The sequence below is a fragment of the Sceloporus occidentalis genome, unplaced genomic scaffold, assembly GCF_023333645.1.
Source record: "Sceloporus occidentalis isolate IW3139 unplaced genomic scaffold, rSceOcc1.0.p SCAF_6, whole genome shotgun sequence".
Lineage (NCBI taxonomy): Eukaryota > Metazoa > Chordata > Lepidosauria > Squamata > Phrynosomatidae > Sceloporus > Sceloporus occidentalis.
The window spans coordinates 121,815,807-121,836,559 of NW_028316986.1; the positions used below are offsets into that span (position 1 = coordinate 121,815,807).

The window sequence follows — 20,753 nt, forward strand, 5'->3', positions numbered from 1 at the left end:
AAAAAGAAGGGAGTTCAGGATGGATGGGAATTTCTCAAAAGGGAGATACTGAAGGCACAATTTAAAACAGTTCCAGTGAGGAAGAAAAATGGAAGGTGTTTCAAGAAATCAGGATGGATGATTAAGGAACTTTCAATTGAGCTAAGTTTTAAATGGAACATGTATAAGAAATGGAAAAATGGGGAAATCACCAAAGGGGAATTCAGACAAATAGCTATCATGTGTAGGGGTAAAATCAGAAAAGCTAAAGCGCAGAATGAACTCAGGCTTGCTAGAGAGGTTAAGAACAACAAAATGGGCTTTTTTGGGTGTGTCCGCAGCAAAAGGAAGAAGGAAATAGTAGGGCTACTGCGTGGAGAAGATGGCAAAATGCTAACATAAGACAGAAAAGGCAGAATTACTCAACACCTTCTTTGCTTCAGTCTTCTCAGAAAAGGCAAAGGGTGCTCAACCTGAGGAAAATGGAGCAGAGGACAGAATAGGGGAAATTCAGCAGAGAATAAGTAAAGAGATAATACAGGAATATCTGGTTAATCTAATAATAATATAAGTCTCCAGGACCTGATGAACTACATGCAAGAGTATTAAAAGAACTGGCAAATGTAATATCGGAGCCATAATCTTTGAGAACTCCGGGAGAACAGGCGAATTCTCAGCAGACTGGAGGAGGGCAAACATTGTCCCCCATCTTCAAAAAGGGGAAAAAAGAGGATCTCAACAATTATTGTCCAGTTACGGTAGTCTGATGTCAATACCAGGAAAGATTCTGCAGCAGATCATTAAACAGAGAGTCTGTGAACATCTAGAAGGCAATTCCATAATCGCAAAAAATCAACATGGGTTTCAGAGAAACAAGTCATGCCAGAGAAATCTAATGTCTTTTTTTTGATAAGATTACCAGTTTGGTAGATGAAGGGAATGCTGTGGATATAGTATATCTTGATTTCAGCAAGGCCTTTGATAAGGTTCTCCATGACATTTTTTCAAACAAGCTTGTAAAATGTGGGCTAGACAAGGTAACTCTTACATGGATTTGTAATTGGTTGACCTCCTTGGAGGTCTTTAAACAGAGGCTGGATGGCCATCTGTCAGGGATGCTTTGATTGAGATTTCCTGCATGGCAGGGGGTTGGACTGGATGGCCCTTGTGGTCTCTTCCAACTCTACGATTCTATAATTCTATGAAATGTGTTCAAAGCACCATGGGTTTGGGGAAGAACTGCATTTTTTAATATATCATGCATATATTAAAGGATTGAAAAAGCTTTTACATCCTAAAGAAATTTAATCTAAGATCGATATAAATAATGATATAGTGTTTTAATGTGCTTAAAACCAACAGTACATACAGTTTGCATAAAGTGCTGTTTTGTTCGTTTGTTCTTTTTAGTTCTGAGTAGAGTGGTGAAGTTCCTAATGGAGGCACATGACAGATACTAATGCAGTGTTTTGTTACCATACATTAGATTCCCAGGCTGGTGGAAAACTTGCTGGTTCATCAGTGTTCTCAGGTGGCAGCAGCTACAGATCATACGCTTGTTTTAACAGAAGATGGATGTGTGTACACCTTTGGCCTCAATACATTTCATCAACTTGGTGTTATTCCTCCTCCCCCTAATTGTAGTGTTCCCAAACAGGTAATGCAAACATTTTAGCAAGTGACTACTGTATATCTCACGTATAAGCAGAAATTTTAGTCAAAAAATTGACCCCCAGAACCTAGGTTGACTTATCCACGGGACAGTGTAAATAGTATACTTTAATTCTTTTTAAAATGGAAACTATCCCCTGGTGAAAGGCAAGAGTGGAATCTGTCTTGGAAGCACTGACCTTCGTCTACTCTCTCTTCCATCCAGCCTTAAGAGTGAGCACAAAGAGTTATGTCTGCCATAATTTTATAGTTCTTTGGCATTGTTTTCCTATGCTTCATCATTTAGATTCTTTGTTGCATGCCCCTAAGTTTTACCTTTAACTTATCCAAGGGTCATATCAATTTTTGCCCCCCAAATCAGTCCTTAACGTATACATGATGCAGACCTATCATCGAGTATATGGTAATTTTCACATTTCTACAGCAGGATACCTGTAAATATGTTTATTTGCAAGAACACATGGATGTACTCCTGTGTATTACTCAGCAGCACGAGGTGATATTTGATGCCCTTGATGGAAAAACATTTAAGATTGCTTAAAAGGGATGTCAGGTTATTCACTGCTGGATAACTGTTTAACTGTGTATTCCTCAGCTTTGTTCATAACCTTGTTGTGCTGTCCTTTATTTGAGAAGAGTACATTTTGAGTAATATTTGGCAGTAGTCTGAACCAAGGAATGGTCTATGACAGTCTGAATCAAGGGAAACATTTTTAGAAGAGATGAATTGTTGAACTCTTGCAGTGGTTTAGTCATTGGGATTATGGTAATAAAACTGAGCAATTATCTTCAAAAACATAATTATAAATGGAATTTCAAGAGAGAGTAACCTGTTTGAGTGCTTGTGTACCCACATACCAGGATACATGAATGAGGCTGCAATATGTAACACATCCCTGCATGAATTATCTGGTTCATGTAAAGACTTAAATATGTATAGTTATATGAGAGGCATCATGGTATAGTGGTTTGAGAATTGGATTATGATTGGAGATCAATTTTTGGCTCAATCGTGGAAAACCACTAGGTGACCTTGGGTAAGTCACACACTCTCAGCCCCAGAAAACCCTATGATAGGTTTGCCTTAGGGTCTCTATAAGTCAGAACTGACTTGGAGGTATACAACAACAATAACACAGAGACCTCTTCTGCAGATGTCCACATCTGTACAAATGCCAGTGTGTGCCTTATATGAAATGTTGCTTTTGGTTGCTAGGATTATGTGCCATGGCAGTTTGTCAAGGGTTCAAATGAGCGGTTACATTAATACCCCCAAAGGGTCAAAGCTATTGACAGATGAACTAAATATGCTCTGATTATGTGAAAAGTACTTCCTGTGGATGAATGAGGTAGTCCTGATCTTGTTTGCCCTCTGAATAATGTAATAATGAGTGGAGCAATAATAATTGCACCTGAGGTTTTATCTTAATGTAGTAACTACCCTACACTCTTAATATGTGTAAGCTATAAATTAAATTAATATTATTTCAAGGCTTAAAATTCTACAGACAAAAGCTACTTCATATTCTGATCACAATTTTCTGCTTCAATTGCTGAACAAGCATGGTGTGACACTGTCAACATTTGGGAGCTTTTGACCTGGGTAATAAGTGTGAGTTTCATAGATGGAAATATAAAATATTAAAAAGACCAAGCACTCATGGGGTAGCAAATAGCTTTGAAAGTAGCTCAGAGCAGTAAGAGCACCTTTAAGAAAATGAAAATGATTTTAGAAAACGGGGGGAAGATTGTGTGGCATCTAAACTTAAAAAGAAAAAAAGTTCCCTAGTGACTCTCAGAAGAAGAGAATTTTTGCATTTAGTATTATTGCAGGATCCCATGTGATCTGTTGGTGACTGGAACATATTAGTATATTTCTATTAATATGTGTTTCTTTCTCTAAACTATGATAATTTAGGTAAGGTAAAATCCCTTTGATTGAATTTTCTGCTGCTGCAGATATCTGTCATTCAGAATATGCTAGTTACTTGACAACTGTGTGTGCGTTTGGGCTTTTCATACAGGTTCAAGCAAAACATCTTAAAGGAAGAACAGTTATTGGTGTGGCTGCAGGCAGGTTCCATACAGTGCTGTGGACCAAAGAAGCAGTATACACGATAGGGTTGAATGGTGGACAACTAGGTAAGACAGAGAATCATAACTGTGAGCTTGATTTTTGGAGGGTCATATGTGTAATGATGCCATGTCTGTAGAAGAGATTTAAATATAATATACAAAAGTTTGAAAATATTTAAATAGTGCTTGAAAATATTTAAATGGTGTTACCAGAATTTCAAATGAAAAAAGAAAGAGAGAACTATCTTTGTCCCTCTCTGTGACAGCTTCTCTATTATTTTGTTACCTTACAGTCATCTTATTGCTTCTAGATATATTGTCAGTAGTCAACTGTCTTTTAAGAATATACATGAAGAAAGGGTGAAATGCTATTGTTTTTAAGAAAAGTTACTCAAAAAGACTTATCCTTCCTCCTGCAACTTGGAAATGGTTGGTATGGGTACACAGCATTCCATATAGTGAAATATTTAAAATAGATTTCACTATTTGAATTGAAGACACTTAAGATCAGTGGGGCATGAGTACAAATTTGAGATGTACTTACCACTTTACTTGAAATAAAACATAACTCCTTCCTATGGGATTGGCTCTGAATTATGCATTAAGTGGGATATTGTGTTTCTATTCATTGACAAACAATATTGTTAGTCTTTCTACAATGCAGTTCAGTGATCTGCAACATTTTCTACTACTGCATGTTTAGTGTGTTCTTTGTTCCAAATGATCTGGCAGGAAAGGCCCTTGAACATTGCTGTTCATCAAACTAGAAAATTCTGGGCTGGTGGTCCAGTATTTTCATTCAGTATAAGGCAGCTTCGTATGTTGGCCTAAGCTAATAAGTCAGTTTTTAATTCTCCATAAATTTTAATTGTGTTGAGTGGCTGAATAGCAAACACTTTCTCCCCCTATCCTTCTTTCTAATATGAAGATAATTATGCTCGTGCCAAATAGTTCTGGATCACAAAAACCTGACGTTGAGGATGTTCTCTTACATTGTAGGATACTTGCTAGATCCTAATGGAGAGAAGTGTGTTACTTCTCCTCGTCAAGTCTCTGCTCTGCATCATAAGGACATTACTATGTCCTTTGTCACTGCAAGTGATGGTGCCACAGTTTGTGTTACAGAAAGAGGAGATATCTATTTGCTTGCTGACTATCAGTGCAAGAAGATTGCTTCCAAGTGAGTGTTTTTTTTAAAGAGAAGTCTGCATATATATCCTTATTGAGATTTTTTAAATTGTAGCTTTTTAATTGCCAATGGGTTATGTTGTTTGCATAGTAACACCTTTGCTTTGAGCACACAGTTATTGCTGACTTCTGATCTTAGATTATATGAGGTGAGAGCAGAAGGACTGATATTGCTTATTTCATGTATAGCAATGCACAAGGCTTTGCCAAAACTGAGCTGTCAGTTATGTGAAATACGCTCCCCCACACAGAAGTGGCCTGGATCCAATCTGATTTCTCATGTAGCATAACAATAGTGTAGTACTCAGTGAACACACATCAAGATAAAACAGTCTTACCTGTGGAACTCAAATGGGTTAGTGAATCCATCATTTGAAAGTTGTTCGTCAGGTAGGAGCTTATTTCAGTGAAATAAATAACATTTTACCATATTTATTTATTTTATTATTTATTTTATTATTTATTTTATATCATACTTTTCTCCCATATGGGACCTGGACCCAAAGCTGTTTACACCATACATTAAACTGGAATAGTCTGAAATACAAACATTGAAAAACTATTAAACAGAATCTATTTAAAAACATTAATGCCAACCAGTTAAAAGCTGAAGAGATGATTAAATAAGGTCTTTGCCTGTCACTGTAAAGAGAGCAGGGAGAAGGACCAACTGAGTTTCCCTTGGCAGACAGATCCATAGCCTGGGAGCAGCCACCGAGAAGGCGCTCTCTTGGGTTCTCACCAGCTGTATATGAGATGGTGGTAGGACTGAGAGAATGCTCTCCCTGTTCTGAGAAGCAGAAAACAGCAGAATCTTATAGAACCTTAAAAGACTAATTCTAGCATAAGCTCTTGTGAAGCAGAGTTCACCAGACTGATAATCATGCTGGAATAACTTTTAAAATCTTTACACTGCTAAAGGCTTTAAAAACAAGCAAATATTGCATAGTTCTTAAACAGCAATCATAGAGTGCTTTATAGTTTGCTGGGAAATGCAGCTATATTGTTTTCATAACAGTAGTAATTAGTGCTTTTGCGTGCCCTGAGTGCTTCACATACACCACCTTGATAGCTCTTACAGTTCACTGAATAAAGCAGTGGGCAACTCTGGCAGATCCTGGGGTTAGTTTTCTGCTCCTGGAAGCCTCCAGAGGTCACTCAAACTGTCAAAAATCCTGAGAGAGAGAGAGAGAGAGAGAGAGAGAGAGAGAGAGGAGGAGGAGGAGGGGAAATGTTTGGAAGTCTAGTTCTAGTTTTGAGATGTGTGTGTGTGTGTGTTTGTGTGTGTGTGTGTGTTAGCAGTGCAGGAAGGTCCAGCAACCCATTTAAAAAGTGAATAGACTCTCTTGGAGGCTTCCCAGAAAGGCAGTTCACCCCTTATTAGTCTGGAACTGTCTCAGAGCGGCAGACCTAGCTATGACATTCTCATGTAGCCTCAGGGCCTGACTTTCTCTAAAAGGTGGGTCATTGTTATTATTCCTGTACTTTAGCTAGGAAGCCGAATTCTTAAATTCATTTTACTAGGTTGATGATAGTTGTGAAACCTAAATTGAAAAGTCGTTTGTCCACATCTTAAGTCTTTTAACCATAGTCTCTCATTAGCATGGTTGGAATTAACATTTCAGTTTTGCTGTTGAACTATTCAGTTAGTGTGCTGCTTGCTAGTTGACATTTGGTTGGAAACTTCAGATGCCAAGTTTCTCTATTATTGTTGCATTGTCCTTTTGGTATCTTACAATCTAAATTGTAAAGACCCCCAGTCCCAAATGCAGTTGACGTCCTAAAAATTGGTGTTAGTGGTGAGCAGTTTCTTAACTCACATTAAATAAAATTACGTACAGATCAGAATGGTTATTGGTTGCCCTAATATTGTATAATTTCTTTTGCCTACCCTTACAATAAAAATAAGCCTTTAAAAAGATTTATGTATGTTGGTGTAAATAAGCTTGTTTCATGTTTTCATTGTTCAGGCAACTAAACCTAAAAAAGGTTCTTGTCAATGGTGGATATTTAGATTATAGAGTGGATCCTCAAAACCTTAAAGAAAATGGAGGTCAGAGAATTTGTATTCTTGCACTGGATCAAGCTGGAAGAGTAAGTTTTAGCTACTACTTCTAAAAATTATGCAACTATATACCTTAACCACTCTTTCTGCTGATAACAGGTGGCACAGTTATGGCATTAGTTAAAAATTCAGATGAATTTGGTTGCAATTATAATGCATAAAATCTCTTCAGGCCTAGAGATTCACACAATGCATTTTAAAACAAAAACTTATAGTAAAAGGGAGAAATGATTGATAAAAACAGTGTGCATATATAGTTATATAATAGTACCAGTGAAGCTTCTGGAAAGGAAAACCTACTTAGGGAAAATATGATTTGGCTCTTTTAAGATATTGATGTCTCCTAGGCGTTAAAATGACAAGCAGCGGGTATAGTGGTTTGAGCACTGAATTATTTTGGGGACTAGGCTTCACATACCTGCTCATTCACGGAAACCTACTGAGTGACCTTAGGCAAATCACACTCTCTCAGCTTCAGAACAAACCTTCTCAGAACAAATCTTGCCAAAAAAAAAAAACCCATGATAGTTTTGCCTTGGGGTCATCATAGGTCGGAAATGACTTGAAGGCACATCCTTAAAACGACCAGATTGTTTCAGCAGTGAAAGATAATTGTGGTCCTATGTTTACTTTTCTCTAAAATACACATGATCAGAATACAAAAAATGATCATATGTAGAATTCAAGTATATGTCTCTGAACTAAAGCTTTTTTGTTGTTGCTAAACAGCTGTAAGACAGTTCAACCAGTTTTTATTCATTTTTTATTAACAAATATACCTTTAAGGAAACAGGAGGAAGCATCTGCAATAGGACAAATTATGGATTGAAAATATTCAGTTTAAAGCATCTGAGTAGGATAGAAGGACAACTTTTAGAGACATGTGTAAGCCTCTCACTGTCTTTCTTCCTCTCTCTACTCTGTACTAACATTTTAGGTGTTTTGCTGGAAGTCTGCTAACAGTCCTATGAAGCAGTGCCGATGGATGTATGGCCGCCAAGTCTACATGTCTGATATTTCACTAAACAGAAATGAAATGATGTTTGTTACGCAAGACGGTGAAGTGTTCAAAGGAAAATGGGTGGATGGAAATAAAAACTCAGGAAAAAAAGGTAAGCTACCTTGATAATGAGTATATCAGAGTCTTTATTATATCAAACAGTATATATATTCTACAAGTGAATTAGCTTCAGCAAAACTGCAACTTTCAGAGAACATACCTTAGGCAGTTCTGGGTCAATCTGCATAAATATGACATAAACATACAATAGTTCCCCCCTTGCCATAAAAGGTTAGAAATAAATAAATAAAAAGTTACATAAGTCATACTATTCATGTAAATCCAGTTAGGTCCAAAGCACATTACAGAAATAATCCAGTTTGAGACCACATTAACTGTTCTGGCTTAGTGCTATGGAACTGTGGGGATTCTAGTTTATTGTGCCACCAGAGCTCTCAGACAGAGAAGGCTAAATGTCTCACAAAACTATAAATTTATAAACAATAAATAAACCAGAATTTCCTAGCATTTAACCAGGGCAGTTAAAGAACTGTGTTTTGGACTTTAGCTAATTTAAAATGACCAACTCATAAGGTAGTATCACACACATTGTCCAGTGACCCTTTCCCTGTGACTTTTTGAAGAAAAGCTACAAAGGTTTATTATATTTGTACCTTATGTTATGAATATTTAGTTTCTGTAATGTTAGATCAGAGGTCTGAGTTTCTGTATCCTGTAGGGGATGTAACTAATTCTTTTACTCTACAGATTATACTTTATCTATTTCATGCTTGGAAGGATTTTAGCACTGGTTCTGTTTGCATCCTTGGCTTTCTAATGGCACAAACCTGGGGGCTACAAGGGACAAAAAGGCAAAAGGCTTACCTTTCTTCCTTTGGGGGGAATTTAGCACAGGGCGTCCTCAGTTGATAAGCACAGCATGAAGAAGTACGGTAACACTGTCTCTCATGTCACTACATTGCCAGGCCTGATATCAGGGAGAGAGTTTTCAGGGCTAGCTATATAGTAAGGTGCACACACAGTGAACATTGAAGTGATATAGCTCCTCTTTTCTTTCCATTGCAGAAATCATGCAGTTTTGATACACTTTAACTGCCATGGCTCAGTGCTATGGAATTCTGGGATTTGTAGTTTTGTGATATATTTAGCCTTCTCTGGCAGAGAGCTCTGGAGCCACAACAAACTACAAATCCTTGGATTTCATAGCATTCAGCCATGACAGTTAAAGCTGTGTCAAACTGCATTTTTTTGCAGTGCAAATGCAGCCTATGGCGGGGGTACAGACCGCCAGAAAGAGGCGCCAGGGAGGCGCCTCTCTTTGCTGTGCAGCAGCGCCGCAGCAACCAGTTTGTGCGACGCTGCTGCGCAGCAAAAAAGGAGCAGTAAAAGGCGGCTTCTTTTTGCTGCGCAGCTGCAATGTCATAGCTGTGCACCCCATGTGGGTGGTGCTGTGCAGCTGCAACACCCTCATTACGTGCGAGGGTTACAGGGTGTGTGGGTGCTTCGCCCGCCAGACAACCCTCGCACGTAACGAGGGCGCTGTAAAGGCCTATCTGTTGAGGGCCAGTGTCATCAAGGATAGTTCTCCTTTCTTCCTTTTTGAGCAATATTTGTTGTATTTTTGAACCACTTCTTCATTAAGCGCCCATGTGGAATAAAAACACAGTGGTTGAAAAATTACATTGGCAGTAGCTCCCTTCTGTCCTCATCACAAACATTGTTTCCTTTTATTTAAAGAACCTGATATACAGCTTATGTTAACAAATACACAAAGTAGTGTTCAGGTTAAAATAATAATAAAAAAAATCAGCTGCAATAAAGCAAGATACAAAAGCAAACAGATAAGAACCAGTAGTTACAAAATGCATGTTGAAACAAATAAGGTTTCAGCATGTGACAGAACAAATTATTGGTGGCTTATGTATAGTGTGTTACATGTTATTTTCACACTGCTCTCTTTATTCAGTTTAACCAGGAAAGAGAGTTTTGACTAGTCACACCTGTGGCTGTGTCAACTATTTCTAACATTCATGGCAGTAGATGTTTGGGAGATCTTGTTTCATTTTTCCTTTTTAAACAAAAGGTAAAATCTCTCTAGGTACATGTTCCTCAGGAATTTGCAGAAAGTTCTGTCTTGTTTTTGAAAACCATGTTTTCAACCCTGTTGGTTGATACTGGTCCATAATAAACCTTTTGTGGAGAGCACCGCTTCTGCATAACAGAATTAATCAGACTAACTGATGCCATTTAGTGCATTTAAGTAGCATGGAACATACATAACTCTTCCAGGAATAAGGATATTTGTTGTTAAAACAATGCTCTATATCATACTGAGTATGACAATATAAAATAGACCTACATTAATCTGTAATTGTCTGGGGTCTCATTTGGGTGATATGATTTGTGAAGTAATTGCTTAATATGACTATAACATTTGAACTGCTGTCATGTGAGTACTGGTATCGTTACACCTTCAACTGAAAACATGACATGAACCAAAATATTTTCTAAACACACACATGACAAAACTGTAACTGTTGTTTGAAGAACATCAGTACATATACTGTATTTTCTGGCGTATAAGACTACTTTTTAACCCAGGAAAATCTTCTCAAAAGTTGGGGGTTGTCTTATATGCCGGGTGTTGTCTTATAGGGCAGGTGCTGAAACTTCTGAGCTGGAATGGAGAATCTGCGGTCGCTGCATATGGTGGGGGGAGCTCAAAAACGGTCACGGCCGCATCCCCACCGTATGCAACGATCGAATGAAAGCAGCTACCACTTTGATAGTCTTGGAGACAGGGAGAGCTGGACAGGCAAGGAGAGCTGACCAATCCAAGCAGGCTTTGTATACAACAAGGTTTCCTGCTAAGTACCTGCATGTCATTTGAAATAAAATTACCATATTGAAGTAAAATCTGATGGTTTTTTTAATTTTTATTTGGTGTGCGTTGGAAGAGGGGTAGTCTTATACGGTGAGGATATCACAAACTCTATACAGTATTTTAACTGGAAAAGTTGGGGCCGTCTTATACGCCCAGTCGTCTTATACGCCGGAAAATACAGTACGGTAATTAATCTGAGCCAGGTACCTACATAAACAAAACATTTGAAATACTTTATGTTCCATTCCAAGACCTTGAGCTGTTTTTATCTCTCTGTGTGTATGTGGCTGATTGTAGAAGCATCAGTCATAACTTGGCCTTTCTACAAAATAGTCATCTCCTTAACTGACTTGTCATGTCCATATATTCACTGAAAAAAATCATGCTGCAAATGAAATATGGTGTTACTACATACTGTTTTATAAGGACAGATGCTGGTCTTTTCTTATGTTCTTATGAGATCAGGTAAACTGCTTGGAAAGCACATCATGTGTTAAGCAGTAAATCTGTAACAGAAGCCAGACATGTTGCCTTTCAACTAGTGAAATCAGTTAATTATTGCAGAAAATGTTTTCTTTTTGCTTCTTCATCTGATTGTCTAATCATTTTAATCTCTATGTTTAGCAGAGATTGTCTCAAATCTTCAGAATTCCTCAAATGATATCACATCTTATGACACCAACAATGTATATGAACGCATACGACTCGAGAAGCTTGCTTTTGTTCACAGAGCAGTCAGTGTTACCACAGATCCTAGTGGTTGTAATTTTGCTGTTTTACAGTCAGATCCAAAAACAAGGTAAGCTTAAACTATTTTGGGGAGTAACTTAACTGAAAGTGCTAGAGAAATTAGTGCTGGCATTCAAAGAATTGTTCCTACCTGAGCTTTTTGGCACATCAGTCAAGATCCTGTCTCATTAATGTTTAGCACTTGAGTTATGATTAAGTTATTCTTGCCTTCCTATGTCTGGCATTTTGCAAATGTGCTATATTAAAGCAAAACTTAGCTGCAGCATGGGGCAGTATACCTGCTAGTATTAATGTGTGGAGTTGTGAATCTAAGGCTGGATCCACATGGCAAAAATAATCCAGTTCAACGCTGCTTTAACTGCCCTGGCTCAAGGCTATGGAATTTTGGGAACTGTAGTTGGTTGTGGCCCCAGAGCGGAGCAGAGCCTTGAATTCCATAGCCTTAGCCAGGGCAGTTAAACCTGTGCTGAACCAGATTATTTTTGCAGTTGTGATCCAGCCTCAGAATTCCCAGAATTGTGTAGCCTTGAGCCAGGGCAGTTTAAGTGGTGTCGAATCGGATTATTTCTGAAGTGTGCATCCAGCCCAGATTCATTTTCCAAGACAAGAAAACAGTTAAGGGGTGCGTGCATGTCCTCTCTTTACAAGGGTTGGTACATGTATGGGTTCATGTACATGAGCGGGCACTCTTAATATGTATTTCATATGTGCCCAATTTGTACTTTTGTTAACTCAAGAAAAAAATGTTTTTTAACAGATTCATGTTTCTTTTCATGTTTAAGAGGAGAGGAAAAGAAAACAATCTAGCAGCTGTTTTTTCTTGCATTAAGCATGAAGATTTTAATAGGGTGAGATTAAAATTAAAGTAAAGGAAAATCCATATAATTCTGTCTTTCAGTTTATATGAAATTCCAAGTGTGTCAATGTCTAGCTTTCCTGAGGATTTTGGCAAATTGTTGGGAGAAGCAGAAGTTATGGACACCATCCATGATGTGACTTTTCAGGTTGGCACAAGGACTTTCCCTGCGCACAAGTATATTTTGGCAATGCGCTCTGATTTTTTCCGGAAGCTCTTTGCCGCTGATCACAGTTGGCTGGATCCTACTGACTTTTATCGCAAAGAAGACGATGATGTTGGTTGTGATTTGTTTGTGATTGAAAAACTTCACCCAGACTTGTTTATGTACCTTCTGCAGTACATTTATACAGATTCTTGTGATCTCCTTGTTCATGGTCACAGGCCCAAAATGGTGTACAAAGAAAGAATGGAAGAAAATGAAGATACCCTAATTAAAAATTTGAGTAAAATAACTATTCATGGGGATGCTAATAGTAAGTCTGCATTTGAGGTTTACAGAAGTAACCAAGAGCAGCTGGTAAATGAAAAACAGAAAAGTAAACCAAAATCCACTTCTAAGAAATGCAAAGGTGTTGGAGAAGAAGTAAATCTCATAAAAATGCTGCAGGTTGCTGCAAAGAAATTTCGACTTGACAGTTTAAGTTCAAGGTATGCCAATTGTTTGTATACATAGACATGTCTCTGTGTATTTATTCTAACAGACTGGTTCTTATGTTAAGCACATGTGCCAATGGTGCAAAAGGAAGACTACCTTTACAATGGTTCCTTACAGGGTCACAGCTGCATGGCAGGTTTTTTATTTTTAAAGTAGAAGGATGTAACTCCTCTTTACTGTCTAAGGGCCAGAGCACATGGCCTGGAAGGAGTGGCCTCTGGCTGGTTCAGCCCTGACCGTGCCGGGACTGCTGCGATTGCATGGCCCACTTCCAAAGTGGGCCACTGCCGCATTCTGAAGCTGGCCGCCACAGGAGTGTATTTAATCCTTTCCTAAAAGTTCTGGCTCTTGTCCTGTAAGCGCACCCTCATTGAGGCTTCTGGCTGTTTTGGGGACATGTGTCATCTAAATGCCATGCCTCCAAAGCAGCCAGAACTTGCATTATTTGGCCCATGCATTTCAGTCATCCTAGATGAGTCTATTTTTAAATGTTTACTTAAGAATGCAAACAGTGGCTTGGAAAACCACACTTACATTGGAATCCTGTTGGTTTGTCCCATTTATTGCATTGTTGAATGGTGGGTCAATATGTAGATAAATGCCACAGATTCAGGGGGTCTACACCGGTCAGGACTAGCAGCATAATTTAAGCTCCAAACTGGAATGCTTTGCTTGCATTTTGAAAAGTAGTTAGTGAATTATGAAATACTTGGTGTTCAGCCCTAAATCATAGCAACAAAAGCATATAAAATAGTCTGTGGCACTTTTTACCAGTGTGGGGATTACAGTAAAGCCTAGATCCGGTCCTGTGAATCTTCTGTCCATGTTGTGCAACAAGGAGTCTTTGATTGCATCCTAGAATTTTTTGAGGAAAATGTTTGGTAACATTCATGAAGACAACTGGACTTATTCCTAAAAAAGATTGGTAAACACTGTCTTGAGCTTCATTGGGCCACTATAATCTGCTGAAATAATTTAGTGATGATGATTTTAATAATCTGCCATTCATCAAGGATTTCTATCAGTTGTTTCTTTTTACTCTCTTTTTTTTGTAAGGGAATATGATTAAGGACATAGTCATTCATTTTTTCAGGGATATAATAACTTTTCTGTGCACTGTATGAGTTAATTGTTTTATTTTGTTGTAGGCTAGATGGCGTCCGAATAGAAAATGGAAGAATTAGTATTGCCAACAGAAACAGTGGAAACAAACCAAAGCTAAACCAGAAAAAAATGTGAGTTTTAAAAAGTCAGGTCTGTGGTTAAAAAAAGGAAATTAGAAGGCCAAATATACATGGTTAGATATTTCTTTGTCAACCCTTGTGAGAGAAAAGAAGCCTTGGGCCTTGTCCTTACTTCTGCCCTCTTCTTGCGTTTCTTTATATCTTTTGTTCTTTTCCTGACCCCATATCGAGTGGTTTGCATATACTATTATGTCTGAGCTACAACATACACGTAAACATAGACATATCACTTCTGAGCTGTAGCACGTTGAAGCAAATTATTTCTTCACAAAATTGGTTGTATTTTATATACATTAAGCTTTGTAATAAAAGAGGTTTGACTGGCAGTTCTGAATTGGAAATCATGCACAAAGATCAAAGAGTAATTGTTTGGCAGTGTACTGTGAGCTTTTCTTTGTTTTACCCTTGCTCCTACTCTTTGATACATGTTGTCCATCTTCACATTTTCCTATTCATCTTAGAATGTAAAACTCCTGGGTAGTAGAAGATACCCTTGTATTTATCACCTCCTATTTATCAGTCAAGATAAATATCATTTTATGAAAACTGTATCATGCCTCTGAGTTTTCTATTTCATGAGTTCCAAGTTGGTTTACTTTCATAAAACATGATGTTGTGCCATGCCCTTTTGGCAGTTGCATAGTTCTAATAGTCTTTGAAATAAATGTGTTTAAACTTGTATTTTAAATGTAATGAGGACTAAATTTGATTAAGCAACTTCTTATTTACCAGTTAGTCTCTTCAAATCAAGCATGTCTTTATTTTTTCAAGTTCATACCTCTGCGATGTCACCATGAAGTCTATAGATGAAAAGGAATTTCCATGCCATAAATGTGTACTATGTGCAAGACTTGGTAGGTAAATGGTAAGGTGTTTTTGTTACTTTATTAATAGTTATGTATCAATTTAATGCATGTCAAAATGAAGTTTATCTCCTTTTCAGACTACTTTCACAGCATGCTGAGCAACTCCTGGATTGAGGTAAGTGTATCAGTATAGCGCATGGACATTCTATTCTTCCTTTTTAATTTATTCAAAAATATTTCTTTGGGAATTATTTAGAGAAAGAAATTAATCACAAAAGCTAAATTGGTAATGGACTAAAAAAAGAGGCTTGTGTTATGTAGGATCATAAAAGGCGATGATCAAAATTTAACTTTTACATACGAATGAGGTAGCACAGTGTGATTGCAAATAACTTTCAGGTTCTTAATTGAGCACAAATACAGTGTGCCCTTGGTATCAGCTGAGGTTTGGTTCCAGGACCTTCTGTGTATATCAGCATCCATTGATGTTCATGTCCCTTTAAGTACAGTGGATAGTAAAATGGTGTCCCTTATATAAAATGGCAAAATCAAGGTTTGCTTGTTGGAATTTTATATATTTTAAAAATATTTTCAAGCCATGGATGCTTGAATCCAGGGATAAAAAATCTATGGATATGGATTCTTGATTTTTCCTTATAGCATTCCATGAAATTAGTTGCACATTAGTGATAGACTGATAGATGTTAGAATTTTAATAGGAGTTTTTTTTTAAAAAAAAATATATTAGAGGATCTATAGCTCAATAGTAGGGCACATCTTTGCATGCAGTATATTCCAGTTTAAATTCTTGTGCTGGTCTATGACTGTAATAATGATGAACTGAACCAAACAGGTTAGATCCTGGTATCTCTATATATTTCCAAAACCCTGGAGTGTCAGTGCCAGTCACTGCATGAAGTACTGATCTGGATGGACTAATGGTCTGATAGAGTATAAGCCATACTGTCATACCTCTACTTTCTCGGTGAGGTATTGGCAGTCGGAATAGACAGTATTTGATTACATTGATTTGATTTGCTGGAAGACAGCTTCAGAAGAAACATATAGACTTAGTCTAAATTCTTGCATTAAACATTTGTAAACAACATCCTTCTCTTCATTATACCGAATTGCTTGCAAATTGACTTGTAATATTGAGAAAGTGCAATACAGAAATGGTTCAAAGGGACTTATTTCTGAACTAAATCAATAATACTCTAGATGTGGCTCTGCAGCAGATTATTTTCTAATTTTGCATTTTGGAAAAAGTGTGCAATAGCTTCCTCAGTTGCTTCCTAAAATATCTTTATGGCTAAGATCTAAGCAGTGAGCAACTAGGAGATTGAATTCTTTTGAAGAGTAGTTCATTCCCTAATCTTGGTAATATAGCCCATCCATTTGGAATTTCAAAGGCACATTTGATGCTTCCCTACCCCTGCCTTTTTACATATATGCAGAAGAGGCTTTTGATGGATTCATTGATCTGACCTGCTTCTTTCCAATCAGCCACAGTTGGAAGAAAGTAATTCTGTCAGATATTGATGGTGACTGAGTCATTGCCTGCCTGGGCTTCCTGTTACCTAGCCTCTGAACAAGAAGTGTGTAAAAATGCTAAGAATGAATGATTTAATATTCCTTTAATTTTTCTCCATCTTCTAAAACCTTTGGAAATATAAAATGTAGCTTTGTGCCTATCAGCTATCCAGAAAACCCTTTTTTAAAAACATTCCTCAGCATAAAAAAAAATAAAATGATTTTTTTTTTCAGAATCACAGAACTGCTTGATATCTTGGTTTTCAAGACTGTTATCATGAGATTGTTTGCATCTCTTTATGTGTACATGATGTAGGAGAGCCAAGTACACTGTACAAATAATCTGAATTTATTTAGGAACAGTAGTGGCTTCTGTTTTCTTTTTCTTCTTCTTCTTCTCTCATCATCATCATCATCACCATCATCTTTGTGTGTGGTATTGTTAAAGGCAAACTTTTACAGTCTGAAGTTTTTCCTGAAGGCTCATAGGGAAATTCTGCTGGGTCTTGATTCCTTCTAGGCATCTCGCTGTGCATCTCTGGAAATGCCATTCTCCTCAGACATCCTGCAGGTCATCCTGGATTATATTTACACTGATGAAGCTGTTGCAATAAAAGGTGAGGGCATTGACATTACTAGTGTTCATAGAAGAACCAAGTCTGGAGTGTGTTGAGAAGAGCTTTGCTGAGAATGATTGGGTCTAGGATAGGAAAGGGGAGAAAAGAAAAACCAGTGCTGATAGCCAAGGGCTAACTTAATGGGTTGAAACAGGTGAACATGTTAATGACATGCAAGTGCAGTGCAAATGAGAACAGGGCTAATCAAAAGGGGGGGGGGGGGCTGCCCTGATACAGAAGGACAAAGTCAGATATTGAAGAAGCAAAATAAGTTTGTATGCATGAACTTTTCAGGGAAGACAGACTATGAACAGTAGTCCTGGGGAGAAACATGCACATTCCAAGCACATTGTTGAAACCATTTAGGGAGGAGTGAACTGCCTCATAAGGTATATGTTAGCCTGTGATCTTGGTTTAGCTAGTAGATGGACTGTAAACAAAGCAAACTCTGAAAGCTTGTTCATGATACAATTTTCGAATGATTTCCAGAATCTCAAAATGTGGAGTTCATCTGCAACGTTCTTGTAGTAGCAGACCAGCTCCTTATGTCACGACTGAAAGAAATCTGTGAAGTGGCCATTACAGAAAAACGTGAGTTATACTTGTTATTCAGAAAGTTATTATGATATATTGTCACATACATGAAGACAGGTTACTGATTCCCATTTTTTCTTAAAAATGATCATGTTTTGCTTATTTTTAAAGGAAAATATTTAGATGTAGGAGTTCTCAAACTCTGTTGGAGGGCTTCTTCATCTTAAAGTACATTTCTATAACCCTTTTCAGTGCACTTAAGCACTCCCTAAGCAGTTTACAATGTGTAAGCTAATTGCCCCCAATAATCTGGGAACTCATTTTAGCAACCTTGGAAGGATGCAAGCCTGAGTTGAGCTTGAGCCCTTTTACTGGTATTGAACTCGCAACCTTATGGTTTGTGAGTGAGTGGCTGCAGTACAGGCATTTAACCACTGCGCCACCAGGGCAAGCTTTCTGATAGATAGATAGATAGATAGATAGATAGATAGATAGATAGTCCTCCATTATCTATCTTATATTCCACGGTGCAGCTCTTAAGAGCATATAGAGTTAATTTTAGGCCCTGTGCGTCATTTGTGCAGATGTGGAAAGCTTTTCTGGTGCCTAAAATGGTCTGTATGCACCATAAAGCATGGTCCAGAACCTTGTGCAAGCCAATGAATTTGGAAGTAGATTATTTCTTTACATGGGTGGTATGTAGTTGACAGTAAGTGTGAAATATTACTTTGCTTTTGTCCTAGCTTTCTATCATGCTTTCTAGGTTTTTTTGCCTTTGTTTCCAATTTCAGTTACTTTAAAGAATGCTGCTGAGATTCTGGAGTTTTCAGCCATGTATAATGCTGAACAGCTGAAGCAGTCTTGTCTGCAATTCATTGTACTAAACATGGCAGCTATACTTGAAACGAGGTAAGGGCAGGTTCTGGGCTCTGCATGATCACTTGCTCTGGTCAGTTGCAATCTTGAGGGGTACAGATACCATCTTCGTATGCATCTGAATGCTTGAAAGTGTTTTCTTTACCAGATGTCTTCACAGGGTGGATCCAAATATCTACTTTAAAAGTTGAAACTGCATTTTTCCTGAATTTCTTTTATTATTTCTATCTGATTCCAAAATATTTTCCAAAAGATTGGGAATAGGTTTTTGGAGGTTCTGTAAAAGTAACTGTGTCTCTTTTGCTTACAGTATGACAAATTTGTTACTGAATCCTTAGCTTTTCCCCACATCAGTTTCAAGTTACACATTGTTACATGCTCTCCCCTCCCCCCCCCCCCTTGTGATCTTTATCTGAAAGCTCTTGGCCTTCTCATTTCCATTTATCAGATCTATTATTTCGTCCATTTTGTTGCTTACACTTTCTGTTTGTGTGCTTTGTACAGGCAGCTTCCCAATTTGGCTGCTTAGAGTAACTTTTTGCTAAAATGCAATAAAGTATAACAGTGGTACAACTTTGTACAATATGTGAATGTTGCATTCCCCCCCCCCCATTCGATATAGTATATGAATAAAAATATTTTGTTTATTTAGTGTGTGTTTTTTATTTGCACATTCATGTACATTCAGATTTTAACATTTTATAAGGAAATAACATTGTTCAAATTAGAACAGTCTTATTTAAGTAAATTCTATATTTAACTCAACGCATGTGAAAATTTTACATTTAAAAAATTTGGGAGGAGGAGGTGGGATCAGGGCCTTCAACTCTTTTGACCTCCCCTTGAGAAACTCTTGTGCCCTCTCCCCTTGGGGGTCCCACCTCACTGTTTGAGAACCATTGAAGTATAAGATTAAATGACTGAAATTGATGGGACATGGATGAACAGAAATTAACAAATTCCTTTTGTTTTAGATTGAACTAATGCTGGATTAAACCATATGTCTAAAGAGTCATTACTCTGTCCAGCTCCCATTTCTCTTCTTAAAATCATGCCTTACACCTGCATAGTTTTTTCTATACTATCATAGCATTTTCTGTCTGTATGTTGCCAGGGCTTAGGAAAGGTTCTGTGATATTCGTACTGCTATTCAAGAAAATTGTCATGTAAACATTCTGGGAATGTACCTAAGACAAAAACCAACCAACCAACCAAAAAGTTTTTACAGTGTTTGCTAGGGCATTTACAGATCTAGGCCCTGTGATAGCTAGCTATCATATGTACTCGTCTTATAAGTCTAAAAATTTATGCCCAAAAATTTATGCTCCAAGTTGATGGAGCAGGAAGAGAGGAATAGCTGAAGGCCATTATTGCCAAACAGACTGTTAAACTACAAGGCCGTATAGTTAAAAATGAATAGGCATGTATTAATAATGTGTATGTATGTATACCATGATGGAAATTTCTGCGGTAACGTATGTTGTGGTGATTTATGATTTCTTGTATTGATTTTAAAAGATTTAATTCAAAAAAATTAAAAAAATATGCCCAAAAATTGACCCCAAAATCCCAGGTTGATTTATTTATGGATCACTATGGAAACATGATAGCAGCTCTTTCAGATTTCCCCATGTGATGTGGAGAGGAGTTTAGCAAGAAAGAGCCAAGCAGAAAGAGTCCTGGGTGATTGATTGCTATTGCTGTTTGTTTAAGAGTCTCCCTCCTGCCCACGTGTCTGGATGAAATGAAGAAGAAAAGCCTCAGTGAGAGTCTCTCTTGCCATACGCACACATACACACATTGAGAGCCTCCAAGTTTTTACCCTCGACCTATCCATGGGTCATGGCAAAATCCATAATTTTGGCTCCAAAACCTAACCTCAATTTATACATGAGGTCAACTTATAGTTGAGTATATACACTACTTCCCTCACTTTAGAATTTTGTTCTTTCAGTTAGATTATAAATACAGCGTGTGCTTTTAGGATCTGAATAT

General features: G+C 37.6%; 1 protein-coding gene across 4 annotated transcripts in view; it reads left to right on the forward strand.

Annotated features, from left to right (window-relative positions):
• Positions 1 to 20,753, forward strand: part of IBTK (inhibitor of Bruton tyrosine kinase) — a 58,038-nt gene that overhangs the window by 17,919 nt on the left and 19,366 nt on the right. For 3 of the 4 annotated variants that reach the window (XR_016281784.1, XM_089530851.1, XM_089530853.1), the window contains exons 6-18: positions 1,466 to 1,636; positions 3,675 to 3,792; positions 4,726 to 4,906; positions 6,885 to 7,008; positions 7,917 to 8,091; positions 11,509 to 11,683; positions 12,533 to 13,141; positions 14,297 to 14,383; positions 15,164 to 15,246; positions 15,336 to 15,373; positions 17,252 to 17,348; positions 17,838 to 17,939; positions 18,674 to 18,791. Coding sequence is in view for 3 of the 4 variants with exons in the window: in XM_089530851.1 (XP_089386977.1) it covers positions 1,466 to 1,636; positions 3,675 to 3,792; positions 4,726 to 4,906; positions 6,885 to 7,008; positions 7,917 to 8,091; positions 11,509 to 11,683; positions 12,533 to 13,141; positions 14,297 to 14,383; positions 15,164 to 15,246; positions 15,336 to 15,373; positions 17,252 to 17,348; positions 17,838 to 17,939; positions 18,674 to 18,791 (2,078 nt within the window). In the remaining variant the exon portion in view is untranslated. The remainder of the gene's footprint in view (positions 1 to 1,465; positions 1,637 to 3,674; positions 3,793 to 4,725; positions 4,907 to 6,884; positions 7,009 to 7,916; positions 8,092 to 11,508; positions 11,684 to 12,532; positions 13,142 to 14,296; positions 14,384 to 15,163; positions 15,247 to 15,335; positions 15,374 to 17,251; positions 17,349 to 17,837; positions 17,940 to 18,673; positions 18,792 to 20,753) is intronic. The other variant, XM_089530852.1, reaches the window with a different exon arrangement.